An 18,146-nucleotide genomic window follows, 5' to 3' on the forward strand; every position below is an offset into this window, starting at 1 on the left:
CAAATCAGGGCTGAATTATAATGCATAGCTTAGATATTGTAATGACAACTGTCCACATGTTTATACTTGAGTGCTATAAAATTTTGTGGCTCAACCAGTTGAGTTAACTGTTAATTTAACCTTTTGCAGATTCATGAGATATTTGATTGTCAAGAATGTATGAAGAAATTCATTTCAGCAAATCAGCTAAAGCGTCATATGATCACCCACTCAGGTAAAACACATATTTTCCCATTTTTATTGAAATCAGTACAAAAGCTTCACCTTGTCATTTTTAGGAGCTCTGAGAGGGGGATAATCAGGAGACCTGGCTATTAGTTCTGGCTTGGCCACTGACTTACCATGTGATTCTGAACAAGTTACTTAACTTCTCTAGACCTTAGTTTATTTCTGAAGCAAATGTGGTTGGACTAAATGAAATGAAAAATCTTCAGATTTATCATTTAATTTGTTATGTACTCCTGCGACTGAAGCTGAAGCTCCAATACTTTGCCCACCTAATGCAAAGAGCTAACTCACTGGAAAAGACCCTGATTCTGGGAAAGATTGAAGGCAGGAGGAGAAGGGGGCAACAGAGGATGAGATGGTTGGATGGCATCACCAACTCAATGGACATGAGTTTGAGCAAGCTCCGGGAGACGGTGAAGGACAGGGAAGCCTGGCGTGCTGCAGTCCTTGGGGTCGCAGAGCGTCGGACACGACTGAGCGACTGAACAGCAGCAACAAACCCTCCTTGAGCCTTAGTCTCTGTGTTCTTCATCTGTGTAAAGGTGTCCTACCTTTCAGAATTGCTGTGAAGGTTAAATGAGGTCATCTACGTACCCTGCTAGCAAAGTGTGTGACGTTTAGCATGGATTGAATAATTAGAATCCCAACATTTCTAGATATATTCACATTGTAACTGCTGCTGCTGCTGTCACTTCAGTTGTGTCCGACTCTGTGCAACCCATAGACGGCAGCCCACCAGGCTCCGCCGTCCCTGGGATTCTCCAGGCAAGAACACTGGAGTGGGTTGCCATTTCCTTCTCCACTGCATGAAAGTGAAAAGTGAAAGTGAAGTCGCTCAGTCGTGTCCGACTCTTAGCGACCCCATGGACTGCAGCCCACCAGCCTTCTCTGTCCATGGGATTCTCTAAGCAAGAGTACTGGAGTGGGGTGCCATTGCCTTCTCCTACGTTGTAACTAAAGTACTAATAGATGTTAATGAGAAATTTACAAATGCATTTTGAGAATCTTAAGTTTTCAAAGTTGTAATTTCATTTTAAGCAGCTTTGAATGATAGGTCTGTTATACTTACTAAAAACATCCAGCTCTGAAAGTAATTTTTGCTTAATGAAGTCTCTGAAGTTTAGAATATCTGTACTTTGAGGCCACTGAAGTCAGGAGGTTTTTGAATGGCCACTTTATCTGGAGACAGACACATATTTTTGGCAAATGAAAATAGAAGATCAAAGACCGGTGGCCTTCAGATACGCTTTGCTTGAAAAATCTGGTTGTCAACATTACATGGATTTGTATACTCATGGATTTTGCACAACAACCTACGTGTGTGATTCCTGCTGAGATTGGAAGCTTGGCCTCATGGGCCCCTTGACTGTTCAGGAGGCAGGTCTATCCTTTGCCTCCATGTCTGTCAGACCACTCGCCCTTCATGTTCGGAGTTGTAACCCTGACTTCGCTCATACCAGTCAGCAGGGTTTTCATCTGGAAGTAGAATTTCTGCCTTGAATTAAAACGTCATCTTCATATCTAAGCTACTTTATACATTTAGTTGGCAGAATATGTCAGTAAAAGAGCAGGCTCATGTTCTGTGAGTTTTGAGTTGGCTCACATATCTAACGGATTGGGTAATAGACTTTTTTCCAGTTGTTTGAATGATATTTTTGTTGACTTGTCCATAAGAATTAATAATGCAAGGAAGGCTGTTTCCCTTTTTATCCTTTACCTGTATAGATGTGAGATTGTTTCAACTCATTTTTTTAACAGAAAAACGACCCTATAATTGTGAGATTTGTAATAAATCTTTCAAGAGGCTTGACCAAGTGGGTGCCCACAAAGTGATACACAGTGAAGATAAACCTTACAAGTGCAAGCTCTGTGGAAAGGGATTTGCTCACAGAAATGTTTACAAGAATCACAAGAAGGTAAAAGCCTGTTAATACTGTTATAAATGTATTTGCTGATTGGTCAATAAAATTATCAGTTGTTTATCTTTTACAGAAGTTTTTGGATATCTGAGGCATATCTGAGGCTGTACATATGAAATAAATAATTGGAGAATATTTTGCTTCTGCTTTCTGACCACTCAGGCCATCACCACTGTGGTTTTGTATCTGTCTAATTCTCTTCTGAAACTATTCTAACAAGCAAAGTGTTATCCAGTGTTTTCCAGCATTGTAATAATTGCAAAATCTTCTCTTCCTTCTTTCTTTAAAGTTTGACACTCTTGTTCATATTACCATTTGCAAACCCTCTTTGTCTGTGGCGCCATTTTAGCAACTTTGCTAGGTTTTCTGACAATTTCTCTGAACCCGTCTTTGGTCTCTGAGTTCCCAAGGGATTATCCTGGATACTTTGGCTGTAGGCTTATTCTGTGTCCTCTATGTCAACTACATCTATTAATTATGATGTAAACTCTGTACTTATGAATTCCAGATGATTTATTTTGTTAATCTCAAGGTTTAGACTCACACTTATCACTACTTGTTTGATATATAACTGGGCATCTTTTTGACCTAATGAATTTAGCATGCTCCGGATAATGGTTTCCCTGGTGGCTCAGTGGTAAAGAATCTGCCTGCAATGCAGGAGACCTGGGTTCAATCCCTGGGTCGGGAAGATCCCTTGGAGAAGGAAATGGCAACCCACTCCAGTATTCTTGCCTGGAGAGTTCCATGGAAAGAGGAGCCTGGCGGGCTGTATTCCATAGGGTCGCAAAGAATTGGACATGACTGAGTGACTAACACACATGGGTAGCTTCACTTTTGCAAGTGTCTGTTAATTTCTGTTAATGACAAAAGCATGTATTTATCTCTATCTCTTTCTTTAATTTTAACCCTGTTTTAGAATTAGTAGCTAATTCTTAAAGATTCTGCCCTCTCCATTGTCTTACCATCTTCATAATCATTGCTTTACCATTTAGACATCCTGGTCCTGTCTCATTTTCATCACTTTAATAGCCATTTCATTCAGCTTCTTGTTATTTAATCACTTCCTTCTTACTCAGAGAACGAGATGAATCGTCCCAGATCACAGCTCTATCACTCTGTACTCTTAATATTATAAGTAGATTTCCAGCACTTATGTATAGTCTGTCTTCTTTCCCTGTCACTCGGGGTTCTCTGCACCATGATCCCAGCTTCCTTTTCCAGCTTTTTGTTCTCCTGTTTTCTGCACAAGCCATATCAATGCAGCATGACCTCTCTAGCTTCTCAGCATGATCTCCCTAGCTTCCCCATTCCCTCCTTTGTAGTAAAACTCTCAAGTTATAATCTCTTTTTTCCTCTATTGATTTTTGTTTGCATTTCCTACACTTTACCGTTACTCAAGTTCTTGTTTCAGAATGTTAGTTTTATCTAATCTATTTTCTGGAGATAGTAAATAATGTTTGAATTGAACTCAGGAAATCTGTGCAAAGATAGTCAACATCTTAGAAATGTGTGTTTAAATTTGTGATGTGATAAACACTTGTTTATTAATTTTGGTTGACATATTTCATGATGGTATTAAGCAACAGACATACATGTTTTCAAAGAACTTCTTTTTATTTGCAATATTCCATTGTAATTATAGTTATTTTAGTATTTATTGGGACTTTCCAAGCATATAATTTTATCTGTTTTGAAATCATTTAAGAAGTTAAGATATCAATTTTGGCTTCAGTCTAAAAAGAAAAAAGGCAAATTAACGAAAGAATAAATAGGGTTGATTGATGGTGTACCAAATCATCTCTGCCTACTTTCTTGCTGACTGCCCTCATGTTTAACTCAAGCGTTGTGTGTTCAGAGGCAGGACCACATTGAGTACTGCTGCTTTGGAATTACATGCCTATTAGAAACTATCTGGCTAGTTTTCTGCTCAGTCTCTGAACCTTCTTGTTCCTTTCTTTGATGAATCTGATCTCCCCACATGGACAAGTTCTTCACAGTTCGGCTTGTATTGTCTGCCGTATGGGAATTTGGCACAGCATCTTTGTACCATCTCTCATACTTTTAGCCATAAATCATATGAAAGTAGTCATGATGTCTTGGGAAGGATAGAAACAATGATGCCTGTAATTTCCAAAGTGAAAAGCACATTCAGTCCTTCTGCTGTGGACAGTGAGCTTCTCACTGTGTTAGGATCCTAGCGTGTACTTGGTATGTGGACAGTGAGCTTCTCACTGTGTTAGGATCCTAGCATGTATTCAGTATGTGGACAGTGTGCTTCTCACTGTGTTACCATCCTAACATGTACTGGTATGTGGACAATGTGCTTCTCACTATGTTAGGATCCTAGCATGTATGTGGTATGTGGACAGTGCTGTTTCTCACTGTGTTGTGACCCTAGCATGTATTTGGTATGTGGACAGCGTGCTTCTCACTGTGTTACCATCCTTGCATGTACTGGTATGTGGACAATGTGCTTCTCACTGTGTTAGGATCCTGGCATGTATTTGGTATGTGGACAGTGAGCTTCTCACTGTGTTAACGATCCTAGCGTGTATTTGGTATGTGGACAGTGCGCTTCTCACTGTGTTATGATCCTAGCGTGTATTCGGTATGTGGACAGCGTGCTTCTCACTGTGTTACCATCCTAGCATGTACTGGTATGTGGACAATGTGCTTCTCACTGTGTTAGGATCCTAGCATGTATGTGGTATGTGCACAGTTGTGTTTCTCACCGTGTTGTGACCCTAGTGTGTATTCAGTATGTGGACAATGTGCTTCTCACTGTGTTAGGATCCTAGCATGTATTTGGTATGTGGATAGCGTGCTTCTCACCGTGTTATAATCCTAGGGTGTATTTGGTATGTGGACAGTTGTGTTTCTCACTGTGTTGTGACCCTAGCGTGTATTTGGTATGTGGACAATGCGCTTCTCACTGTGTTACTATCCTAGCATGTATTTGGTATGTGGACAATGCACTTCTCACTGTGTTACGAGGTATGTGGACAATGAGCTTCTCACTGTGTTACAATCCTAGCATGCATTTGGCATGTGGACAGTTGTGTTACTCACTGTGTTGTGACCCTAGGGTGTATTTGGTATGTGGACAGTTGTGCTTCTCACCATGTTGTGACCCTACCATGTATTTGGTATGGTTACATGAAAATGTCTAAAATAGTTATCAAAAGTTATGGTGAAAGAAGCAAATCAACTTTTTCTTCCATCATTATTCACTAATGGTCAGTTACAAAAATAAAAAGTAAAAATATGCAAGGAAAGCAGGAAAAAAGTCATTAAAAGACCAATCTTCATGATGTAACATGACCAAAGTTGGTTATTTTAAATGAATTATTCTTTGGGGTTTTGATTATGTAACTTGTGCATTTTTATTATAGTTATTTGATTTATTTGGGGTCGATTCTTTTACGTATAGATTTGCATGAAAAGGGAATATTTCATTATGATTATGACAATATGGCATGCAGTTTCGAAGGAGTGATTTTTTTTAAGGGGCGATGAGTGATGGGGAATGTTGGGCATTGAGAGACTGCTTTTTCTGTTTTAAGATAGGTTTTATTTTTATTTTGTATCAGACTAGCAGTCAGCTTTTAAAAGATACACATTTGTTTATTTCTGGCTGCATCTTGTCTTAGTTGTGGCAGGTGGAATCTTTTGTTCTCGTGTACTGGTTTCTCTCTAGTTGTGGCAAGGGTTTAATTGCCCTGTGTCTTAGTTTTGCAACCAGGGATTGAGCTCATGTCCTTGCATTGGAAGGCAGGCTCTTCACCACTAGACCATCAGGGAAGTTCTGAAGGAGTGATCTCTGTTTCTAAGTCTTAGTTACTTGTTCCATCATCTTGTTGGACTTCCCTGGTGGCTCAGATGGCAAAGAATCTGGCCATAGTGCAGGAGAGCTGGGTTTGGTCCCTGGATCAGGAAGATTCCCTGGAAAAGGGAATCACCATGCACTCCAGTATCCTTTCCTGGAGAATCCCAAGGACAGAGGAGCCTGGCGGGCTACAAGTCCATAGAGTCGCAAAGAGATGGACACATTATCTTGCCAGTTATACAAGCTCAGTAGGTCAGAATTAGATTTTCTTTCCCCTAATCCTCTGTGACAATCACTTAACCTTATTACAAGTTTAATGAATTTTTTTGGGTCTACCTAAAATTAAGATTGTTTATCTGGACCCAACTATATTCTGTAACTCTTTACATCACAATTGGACAGACATCTCAGAACCGCAGGAAACAGAAACTAGTTATTCTTCAGCCTCTGTTTGTTCCCTGCCACAGTTAATGCAGAGACAAGTTGAGATACGTGTACGGTGCTCTCCGCCCGTGGCGGGTGGTGTGTCTAGGTGGCCTGCACCGTCTTGGCCCTGGAGCTCACACCACTTGCTTGGTGATGGGAATGAGTACAGAGAGGTTTTGTCCTGATTAAGTTCATAAACGAGCTCTCTGGCAGGCAGAGCTGCGTCTATTCAGATAAAAGATCTTTGTTCCTGACACTTTTCATAAGCTTCCAGGGATGAACACTAGAGACCTACGAAGGATTCTGGTCACAAACCTCTCTGAAAATAATTCCATTGGGCATCTTATATTAACATCTCATCCTGTGATTTCCCAGTTATGGGCTGTGACTACTTTGTGAGTCTTGAAATAATTTACTGGGTCATCAATAGCCATTAAAAAAACAGAATAGAAAATACAAGAATAAGGGTCATTTAATGAGGTAATACACAAGTGTGTGAGTAGCTGTATATATGTATATCTTTTTGATATAAAAATTATATTTTTGGTCATAATCAAATAGTTTGAAAAACTCTGCAAGTGATACTTTGCTCAGGTGATATTTTATTAAACCTTTCAAAAAAAGGACAAGTCTCTCCATAAAGAAATCATGGATTTGATTCTAAAACCATAATATGTAGCATAAATGTTACATAATAAAAAAATCTTTTACAGTTAAGGAAGGTGCCAAGTTGTAGATTGAAAGACAGTTGCTCAGTTATTCCATCACAACGACTTTCTCCTTCAACTTTGCATCGCATTTCTCTTCTTCAGGTGAGCCGTAGGTGAAGTAGTTGGTGGCTCACTTAAGATAGTGTGTATCCAGAATTACTGCTTTTGTGATCTGGAAAGCATGTTCACAGTGATGAGACGCTTACACTAAGGGGCATGTAGGAACCGAATCTGAAAGAGGGAAACAACAGATACAGATGTTTCTCTGAAGCTTGTTTAGCTAATGGCAAATTGCTTACCATATTTAAATTGTTTTTCTTAGATGGATAGTGAGATAGCATTGTGTAGTTTCCAATGTAAGCACCGTATTTCCTATAACTAGACAGTAAACTTTGAAGACCGATGCTTGACACACAGCACCTACTGATCTTATTGTGCTTTGAATGTGGCAGATACTTTCTGAATGAATAAACGTTTGTGAAAAGATTATCCCAAATAAGATTTAATGTTCTTAGTTATAGTAGTTGTAATATGAGAAGTGATTTCTCTAAATCTGTATTTGTAATATGTATTGCATCATTTTTGCCTTTCTGAGCACTCTGTTTCTTGACTTTATGAGCATACTAGTGGTCAGTGATGCATTGAAAAATTACTGTTGTATTCCTTCTGCACTGGGTTTATCAGCCCAAGATATCTAAGGACTCTTCAGACCTTTCATTTGAAGAAAACTGCACTGTTTAATTTTCTGAGCCCTTTTCTGACTCTGAGTTAGATATTTGAAGTGTAGCTCACTTACTGCCAAATCAGTGATGAACCTTTATCCTCTGAGGAGCTTTTATAGAGGAACCTCCCTCCCAGCTTGCTTCTACTTCCTCCACTCCCCCAACCCCCAGATATTAACTGAAGAACCATCAGCTAAAGACTGTGCCTTGGTGCTTGCCAGATCAAAAGCATCGCTTGTTGCTCTTCAGAGCTTTCTTCCCCCTGGCTCCTGTAGGCACAGGGCCTTGCCCCCCAAACCTCTAGCCTCTGATTCTTGCCTGTGCCTGAAAGCTTCAGGCCGCCTCCTCACCTCCAGAGCTCACCCTGTGTGGAATATCGCCTTTGCTCTCTGCTCTTTACCATTCTAGCCAGTCCAGGGTTTTGATTTCACCTCACTTGACCCGCTTGATTGAGTGCACACCAGTAGCCTTCTTAAAACCACAAAGGAAAATGTTCTTTTTTAAAAATTACTTTTGTTTTGTTTTGCTTATTTTTATTTGTAGCAGACATTGTATGAAAATAAACCCCAGAGGGCATGCATGAACGCACCATGGTCAGGCACACAGTTCAGGTGAGGTCCCTGCCCCCACCTTTCAGTGAGGGCCTGGAAGGGACCGAGGAGGCTCGACTGTTGGCCCCGGCTTTCCCCAAGCGTGGTGAAGACTGTGAGCATGTACAAACTATTTTTTCATTATTACGCATCTGCTTCTGTATTTAAAGACTGGTGATCCTAATACCTGGAGATTTTCTAGTCTTGAGTAAAATTCAGTGTTTATCCTCAGCATAATGCCTTTGACATGCTTAAGTCACTGTCATGGATTGCAGTAGGGCATATTAGAAATGGGAAGGTGTAAATTAGACCTTACACCTCAGTGGTTAGGTGACTGAGTTGGAAAGGCGAGGAAGAAACTAGGAAAGGTAACCACTGAAATGGGAAAGAGAATAGGAGAAGAGAGCCTGGAGTGTGAGGTCGGATGGGAAGTTTTCAAATGCAGTAACTACAGAGCACCTCCTTCACCATAGTGAATTGCCAGGGACTTCCACCCTGGGCACTCGTGTTTCTGAGTAAGAGGTTGTTCTTTTGGGTGGAGCTTGGAAAAAACAAACTGGAAAATTCTTAGAGAGATGGGATTACCAGACCACCTTCCTGCCTTCTTAGAAATCTGTGTGCAGGTCAAGAAGCAACAGCTAAACTGGACATGGAACAACAGACTGGTTCCAAATAGGAAAAAGAATATGTCAAGGCTGTATATTGTCACCCTGCTTATTTAACTTATATGCAGAGTACATCATATGAAATGCTGGGCTGGATGAAGCACAAACTGGAATCAAGATTGCCAGGAGAACTATCAGTAACCTCAGATAGGCAGATGACACCACCTTATGGGAGAAAGTGAAGAACTAAAGAGCCTCTTGTTGAAAGAGGAGAGTGAAAAAGCTGGCTTAAAACTCAACATTCAGAAAACTAAGATCCTGGTATCTGGTCCCATCACTTCATGGCAAATAGATGGGGCAACAGTGGAAACAGTGGCAGACTTTATTTTGGGGGGCTCCAAAATCACTGCAGACGGTGACTACAGCCATGAGATTAAAAGGCACTTGCTCCTTGGAAGAAAATCTATGACCAACCCAGACAGCATATTAAAAAGCAGAGACATCACTTTGCCAACAAAGGTCTGTCTAGTCAAGGCTATGGTTTTTCCAGTAGTCATGTATAGATGTGAGAGTTGGACTGTGAAGAAAGCTGAGTGCCGAAGAATTGATGGTTTTGAACTGTGGTGTTGGAGAAGACTCTTGAGAGTCCCTTGGACTGCAAGGAGATCCAGTCAGTCCATCCTAAAGGAAATTAGTCCTGAATATTCATTGGAAGGACTGATGCTGAAGTTGAAACTCCAGTACTTTGGCCACCTGATGCAAAGAACTGACTCACTGGAAAAGATCCTGATGTTGGGAAAGATTGAAGCTGGGAGGAGAAGGGGACAACAGAGGATGAGATGGTAGGATGGCATCACCAACTCGATGTACGTAAGTTTGAGTAAACTCTGGGAGTTGGTGATGGACAGGGAGGCCTGATGTGATGCGATTCATGGGGTTGCAAAGAGTCGGACACAACTGAGCAACTGAACTGAACTGGAAAAATCACTGCTGCCCGTCTGGGAGAAAAGTATATTTTAATGTAAATGGTTTTATGACACAGGTATCATTCAAGAGCTTATTCTTTGCCTTAACATTAGACTTGGCGAGTGTTTCAGGTAGATTCATATAAAGCTGTTCATTTTTTATGACCATCACTATTTGATACTTCAATGAACATCCCTTTACATAAAACGTGGTAACTTTGCCGAGAGTATTTATGCAGGTAGATATTAGGTATGGAATGTATAGGTCACATACCAAGTTTACTTTAAATTTTGATTACTCCTGCCCAGCTGTCTTCTGAAAGAGCTCTGTTTTCACTTAGCAGTGAAAGTGATGAAAGTGCCCTTTATCTGTGCCGTCACAGTGTCTATTTTATCGGCCTTTTTTTTTCAGTCTGAAAATTGACAAGTGATATTTCATCTCATTTTAGCAATAGCAGGTGTAATTCTGTTCTTTTTATGTTTGTTTTCCATTTCTTCTGAGAAATGCTTATAGGTACTCTTTGTCCTTTTTCTACTGGCCTATTTGGTTGTTTTTCATTGATTTCTAGGAGCCCTATAAAGATAAATATTAGTACTTTGCTGTTTTTGTTTGTAATATTTTCCCCCATCTATCAACTTGCATCTTTTGAATAAAGAAGTTTTACTTTTTAACATATTCAAGTATGACATGGATTGTGAGTTTTATGACTTCTGAGTATAGCTCCTGAATTTTATGTTTTATTTAGAAAACTTTCCTCTTCCAAGATGATGCAAATATTCACTAATGTGTTTAAAAGTTTTGTTTCTTTTTTAATTGGTATTTTAATCCGTCAATACCTTAATTTTAGGTATGGTGATTGAAATATTGCTTCATAACCGAGCTATCATGATGAATGCCTCTTATATAAGTAAATCTATTTTTGCAGTCCAGTCTGACCCATTTACAGAGGAGCCTGGTGGGCTGCCATCTATGGGGTTGCACGGAGTGGGACACAATGGAAGCGGCCTAGCAGCGGCAGCAGCCGCCCCGTTTAGTCTGCATCCCCTGCAGTATCAGATTGCTTCAGCAGTCGCCGTTTATAATGTGCTTTAATATCTTCTGAGCTGCTTTGTCGTTTCCCTCTTTCAAAATTCTCTGACACAGTGTTTGGGAAAGTTAATGTTAATAAGCAGACATCTTATCACCACTTCCTTTTTATCTTCCTGGAAATCAACATTGTATGTTAAAAAACAGCTCCTCATGACAAAAATTCTTCATATATACTCTTGCTTCTGTGAATGATTTGGTTCAGAAATGTTTTGTTCAGGGTAGAAAAAACAGGAAGTAAAAAGAGGTCATTTTCCTCTGTTATTGTTAAATTCTCCATTACCAGTATATTTCTTATTTTTTCATGTATTAAAACATTTTAATTTCATACAAGCTGGAGATCCTTCCTTTATCCCTTCCATTTCTGTTCTACCTGAAATTCTGCCAAACTTGGGTTGACTTGTTTTACAGCCCAAAGGATCTATTAGAAGATTAAGTAAAAGAGGATTGAAAAAAAAGCTCAGGTTAGCCATAGCCTAGACTTAGTGATGGTTGGTTACACCCAGAGAGGAAAAGAAAAACTTTGAAAATAAAGTCTGTGACTCATAGAGCTTAGCAGACAGGGGAGGGAGATTTAGCATGAGGGCAGGAAGTATATTTATGTGAACCCTCAATACACAGGGTAATGAATTTTAAGTCATGCAAAAATATTAGTGAGTAGGTAGTATAAATTTAGAAGATAAGTTAAATGGAAAATTATCACATTTTTAAAAAAGGGATACTCTTCTCTCTACTGTAGCAGTTTGTATTATACTAGCATTTGCCACAAACGTGAACCAGTGAAGACGAGAGATGTACAAATGAGAACTATATGTTATAATTAACATATGCTGAACTGCAGTATTCTCAGTAAAAAATAGGCTTTGAACCTAATATCCCACACTGAATGTTTTATATTTAAAGTTAGAAACTATAATCAGTTTAGAATCAAGCTCTGATCTTTTGACTTAGTTTGCATCTGTGTTATGTTGAAAATAGCTTTGCTTAGTTTTTATGAAGGTTTCAATTGAGACTATGTCCTCTAGTGATGTTGACAGAGAATTGGGTAGTGGTTTAAATATATGTGCGCATGTGTGCACATGAGTGCATGCACGCACACACACACACACGCACACACAGGCATTTTACTTTCTATCCCAAGTATTTGGATCCTGTTGTCATCCTATGTTCTTTTTATCTGTTACTTTCTAGGAATTTGTACTATAAGAAAACTATTTCCTGTAGAAGGATGGGTATCAAATTTTAAAGAGGGTAGTTTTTAGATGGGACTGGAATTGATCCATTGTTGTGTATTTATCTGTTTCTGCTTTAGGAGTATGTACTCATTTCTCTTTGGATGTCACATAAAGTTCAGTGCATGATTACCAATTTATCTAGCCATGTTTCCTAGCAAACAAGTTGTCCACTGGAGAAGCCAGTATAGCTGCTGTGATTTGTTACATGTGAGTTAGAAACACGAGGATACCTACTGAATGCAGAAAATTCTGATTCACAGTTACTGTGATGCATCTGAAAGCTGTGTCTTCCTGAGTAAAGCTAAAGGTGCTGTTAGCTGGACAGTTTCTGAAGGACATGGTTGCTGTCTCCAGATATTCAAAGGGCTTCATTTGGAAGAGAGTAGCTTGTTCTGTATGGCGCTAGCATAGTTGTAGTAAGTAGTGGCCATACAGAGGCAGAACTTTTAAATTAAGGGTCAAACCAGCAAGCCTGAAAAGTCACATGTTCAACGCCATGTTTGCTAGAGGCATCCTTGGTTAAGAAATATGTAGGGGGGAAGTACCGTGAGTGGGAACCTTAAATTGCTACTTTCTAAGAAAGACTTCATCTGCAAGCCTGGGATTATTTCTTCTTTTCACAAATTCCCTTTGCCTTGATCAGGGTATGTAGTTGGCCCTCTGTGTCTGCAGGTTCCACATTCATGGATTGAATCAAACTGCAAATGGAAAGTCTTTGGGAAAAAATTCCAAAGTTTCCAAACAGTAGAACTTGAATTTGCTGTGTACTGGCAATGATTTACACTGTATTGATATTAGGTGTATAAATAATCTGGTGGTACTGGGTTAGTCTCTGAGTCCTGTCCAACTCTCGAGACCCCATGGACTGTAGCCTGCCAGGCTCCTCTGTCCATGGGATTCTCCAGGCAAGAATACTGGAGTGGGTTGCTATTTCCTTCTTCAGTGGATCTTCCTGACCCAGGGACAGAACCTGAGTCTCCTGCATTACAGGTGGTTTCTTTACCAGCTGAGCCGTCAAGGAAGCCCACAAGCAATCTAGAGATGATTTTAAATGTATGAGAGGGTGTGCGTGGGTTGTATGCAGATACTGTGCCCTTTTATCTAAGGACCTGTGTATCCTCAGACTTTGGTATCCTGCCAGGTCCTGGCAGGCCCCCGCAGGTCTGGAGGGAGGGATGTACCACGGACTCTGGGCACCTCAGTAGTTGGTGCCATGGGCTTATGGCTTTGTACTAATAAGTTGTGGCTTTCAAGCAGTGAAAAGGTTGGGTTTGGCTTTTCAAGGCTGTTGTTCTATGGGAACATGACCTGAATTTTATATTTAAACTTCTCTGTGTGAAATGAATTACCTTTTCCTATACTGAGCTTAAAGAGACTGATTTTTTCGATGTTTCTTCAGATTCTATTCATTTTTGTGAGGAGGAGTGCTTTTAAGGAAGACAGTTGTAAGTCTTACAGTAAAAATTTAATCCACAGACCTTGTAAATAGCCAGATGACATAGGTTTTATGTTGCCTTAGGTTTGCTATGTGACCCAGTGGGACAGTAATATACTTACGATATGCAGACTTCAGTAATGAGATTTTTTAAAGAATAGTTTTAACACATACACCTCTGGAATATTTTTCCAGTTTTATTTTATCTCTGGTTGTTTTCTCCGAATTTATCATAGTTCTCTTGCTTTGCATATGACTGAAAGAAATGTCATTTCCAGTAATATTGTTAATTCTGGAGCAGTATATATAACTTATAGTGAAAGTTACCATTTTTAAATGTGAATGGGCCTGATAAAAATGTTAATCTGCTCTCATGAAATTAATGTTTGCTTTGAGTGGCTAGAAATTTGTTAACTGTTTTCTAAAATTATGTCATAAAGTTTCTGAAGCATTTTGAGACATTTTATCAAGTATAAATCGTGCAACACATTTTCTTATGTACTTTCTGCATCTGCAACAATAATCAGACATGGGGCATAAAAAGATAAACTTCATCTTACTACTTCATGGAGTAGTTCATTTGTTACATCATCAGATAGTGGTTTCTCAGTGACCTGGCATTTAAAAGGAGGATGTTTTGTAACTCAAGGATAATGTCATTGATAAGTTGGTGGAAAGTTTGGCACCCTGTTAGATGAAAAATTGAAGGGTAAGACACCTTTTAAAAGGTATAATTTTATTTGGTAATTGTAAATGTTTCTTGGAGACAGAAGTCTTCTATCAACAGCTTACAGGCATTTTACTACGGCCCCACCTAAGTGAGACTGAATGCTGAGACTTTCATAAGCTATGCCATCACAGCTCGGTGGTGCTGGGGGCTGCGATCTTTTGACAAAGTGTTTATTCACCAGGCTCTGCGCTAACAGCTTACTACTTGAAACATGCTGTCGACCTCAGGCCAGTATCTAGCTGTCAAGGCTCTGGTTTGGTTCACATAGATCCAAGGCATCATGCTGTCCCAAATTCTTTCATCATCAAGCAACTAAATTATATCCACAGGTTGTTTTGTCCTTGATTTAGAGAAAGAGAAAGAAAGGGTTGGTGTGGAACATATTTTTAGAAGATTAAAACAACCCTGCTTTCCAGTGTGGATGCTCTAAAAAATGAAAGAATTTCCTTCTTTTTATAATGACATTATCTGCTTATTGTAGAAAAATTAGAACATCAAAGAAAGGTCTGAAGGAGATAGCAAAAATTCTGTCAAATACCACTGACCACTTTACTGTGAAAACCCTCAGAAGTGTTTTGTAAAACATCTTCCTAGACCCTGTTCTCTGAGTGTATGTATATGCCATGAATAGTATTCTATTAGATAATGCTTTGCATTGTGCTTTTGACACTCAAAATATGTTATGGAGGCTTTTCAATATCAAAGAAAAAGTATTTATGTAATAGTCATTAGAGTTTAGTTAACTAGATTTATGTCTATCAGTGGACATTTGTGAGTTTTCCTTTTTAAAAAAAGTGTGCAAAAATTGTCATCAGTTCAGTTCAGTCTCTCAGCCATGTCCAACTCTTTGTGACCCCATGAATCGTAGCACGCCAGGCCTCCCTGTCCATCACCAACCCGGAGCCCACCCAAACTCATGTCCATTGAGTCGGTGATGCCATCCCGCCGTCTTATCCTCTGTCGTCCCCTTCTCCTCCTGCCCTCAATCTTTCCCAACATCAGGGTCTTTTCCAATGAGTCAGCTCTTCACATCAGGTGGCCAAAGTATTGGAGTTTCAACTTCAACATCACTCCTTCTAATGAACACCCAGGACTGATCTCCTTCAGGATGGACTGGTTGGATCTCCTTGCAGTCCAAGGGACTCTCAAGAGTCTTCTCCAACACCACAGTTCAAAAGCATCAATTCTTCAGTGCTCAGCTTTCTTTATAGTCCAACTCTCACATCCATACATGTCTACTGGAAAAACCCTAGCCTTGACGAGATGGACCTTTGTTGGCAAAGTAATGTCTCTGCTTTTTAATATGCTGTCTAGGTTGGTAATAACTTTCCTTCCAAGGAGTAAGCGTCTTTTAATTTCATGGCTGCAATCGCCATCTGCAGTGATTTTGGAGCCCCAAAAATAAAGTCTCTCACTGTTTCCACTGTTTCCCCATCTGTTTGCCATGAAGTGATGGGACTGGATGCCATGATCTTAGTTTTCTGAATGTTGAGCTTTAAGCCACTTTTTTCACTCTCCTCTTTCACTTTCATCAAGAGGCTTTTTAGCTCCTTGCAGCGATCAATGCAAAGAAATAGAAGAAAACAACAGAATGGGAAAGACTAGAGATCTCTTCAAGAAAATTAGAGGTACCAAGGGAACATTTCATGCAAAGATGGGCTCAATAAAGGACAGAAAGGGTATGGACCTAACGGAAGCAGAAGATATTAAGAAGAGGTGGCAAGAATACACAGAAGAACTGTACAAAAAAGATCTTCATGACTGAGTTAATCATGATGGTGTGATCACTCACCTAGAGCCACACATCCTGGAATGTGAAGTCAAGTGGGCCTTAGGAACCATCACTACAAACAAAGTTAGTGGAGGTGATGGAATTCCAGTTGAGCTATTTCAAATCCTAAAAGATGATGCTGTGAAAATGCTGCACTCAATATGTCGGCAAATTTGAAAAACTCGACAGTGGCCACAGGATTGGGAAAGGTCAGTTTTCATTCCAATCCCAAAGAAAGGCAATGCCAAAGAATGCTCAAACTACTGCACAGTTGCACTCATCTCACATGCTAGTAAAGTAATGCTCAAAATTCTCCAAGCCAAGCTTCAGCAATATGTGAACCATGAACTTCCAGATGTTCAAGCTGGTTTTAGAAAAGGCAGAGGAACCAGAGATCAAATTGCCAACATCTCCTGGATCATTGAAAAAGTAGGAGAGTTCCAGAAAAACATCTTATTTCTGTCAAAAAAACATCTTTTTGACTATGCCAAAGCCTTTGACTCTGTGGATCACCACAAACTGTGGAAAATTCTGAAGGAGATGGGAATACCAGACCACCTGACCTGCCTCCTGAGAAACCTGTATGCAGGTCAGGAAGCAACAGTTAGAAGTGGACATGGAACAACAGACTGGTTGCAAATCCAGAAAGGAGTACCTCACGGCTGTATATTGTCACCCTGCTTATTTAACTTATATGCAGAGTACATCATGAGAAATGCTGGGATGGAGGAATCACAAGCTGGAATCAAGATTGCTGGGAGAAATATCAATAATCTCAGATATGCAGATGACACCACCCTTAAGGCAGAAAGAGAAGAAGAACTGAAGAGCCTCTTGATGAAAGTGAAACAGGAGAGTGAAAAAAGTTGACTTAAAGCTCAACATTCAGAAAAATTGTCATATATATATTTATAAATGGAATTGATTTGTCAAAAGGTGTACACACATTTATCATTTTGTAAATAGAGCCACACTGCACTCAGAAAATTTACATTCCCGTCTACCAGATGTGAGACTACTTGGTCTTACCCTTTAGTCAACACCAAATGATGTTGGTTTCTTCATTTTTGCCAGTCTGATAGACCACAGGTCATATTTTGTTTTAAATTTTTCATTCTCTAACTCTATTCATGGCTTGAAATACTAATACTGTATGTAATATGATATCCCCATGTTTTATACCCATTGCAATGCAGATGTAAAATATTCAGCTGCCTGTTGACATCTCTTAATAGTCATCTGAAGGTGTCCAAAATCGAACCCCTATCTTTTACCCAGACTTGTTCCTTTCTTGCTCTTTCATGTATTGGTTAATGATTGATCCATACTGCCCTGTTGCTCATGTCACAGTTTTGGAGGCATGCTTGCTTTCTTCTTTCTGTGTCTTATGTTTCACATCCAAGTCCCTCTGAAAGCCTGCTTGCTTTCATAATACATCCAGAAGCCTCCCACTTCTCTTCAGGTTAGTGGCTACCACCCTGGTGTAGGTCTTAATCATCTCTTGCTTACTTTATTGCTATTGCTTCTCTGGTGTCTCTGCTTTTCCTTGTCTTCCTTTCGTCCTCTTCTCAGCTCAGCCACCTTATTAGCTTTCTAAATGCCAAGTGAATCATACCTCTTACCTGCTCAAAATGCATTATAGACATTTTGTGTCTCTCTCAATGAAAGACAAAATTCCTGCAGGGGACTCACCAAGTCCTCCATTATTTATCTCTCCTCTGGATGCTTCTTCCATTTGCTGACCTCATCTCTTCGTTTCTGTGTATCTTCCTCTCAGCTTCCATCCCACTCGCCTCCGTTGGTTTCCTTCCTGGAGCACCTAGGAAGCCTGGCCCAGCTCCCCGACTCCCATCAGATTGCTCACATGTCATCTTCTCAGCAAGAATTTCCATGG

The 18,146-nt window shown here is 39.8% G+C and overlaps 1 protein-coding gene across 10 annotated transcripts in view; it reads left to right on the forward strand.

Annotated features, from left to right (window-relative positions):
• Positions 1-18,146, forward strand: part of PRDM5 (PR/SET domain 5) — a 268,633-nt gene that overhangs the window by 138,347 nt on the left and 112,140 nt on the right. For all 10 annotated transcript variants that reach the window (XM_061164115.1, XM_061164114.1, XM_061164108.1 and 7 more), the window contains 2 exons: positions 130-214; positions 1,987-2,144. In XM_061164115.1, the coding sequence (XP_061020098.1) occupies positions 130-214; positions 1,987-2,144 (243 nt within the window). The remainder of the gene's footprint in view (positions 1-129; positions 215-1,986; positions 2,145-18,146) is intronic.

Source organism: Dama dama, chromosome 17 (genome assembly GCF_033118175.1).
Source record: "Dama dama isolate Ldn47 chromosome 17, ASM3311817v1, whole genome shotgun sequence".
In the NCBI taxonomy this organism is placed as follows: domain Eukaryota; kingdom Metazoa; phylum Chordata; class Mammalia; order Artiodactyla; family Cervidae; genus Dama; species Dama dama.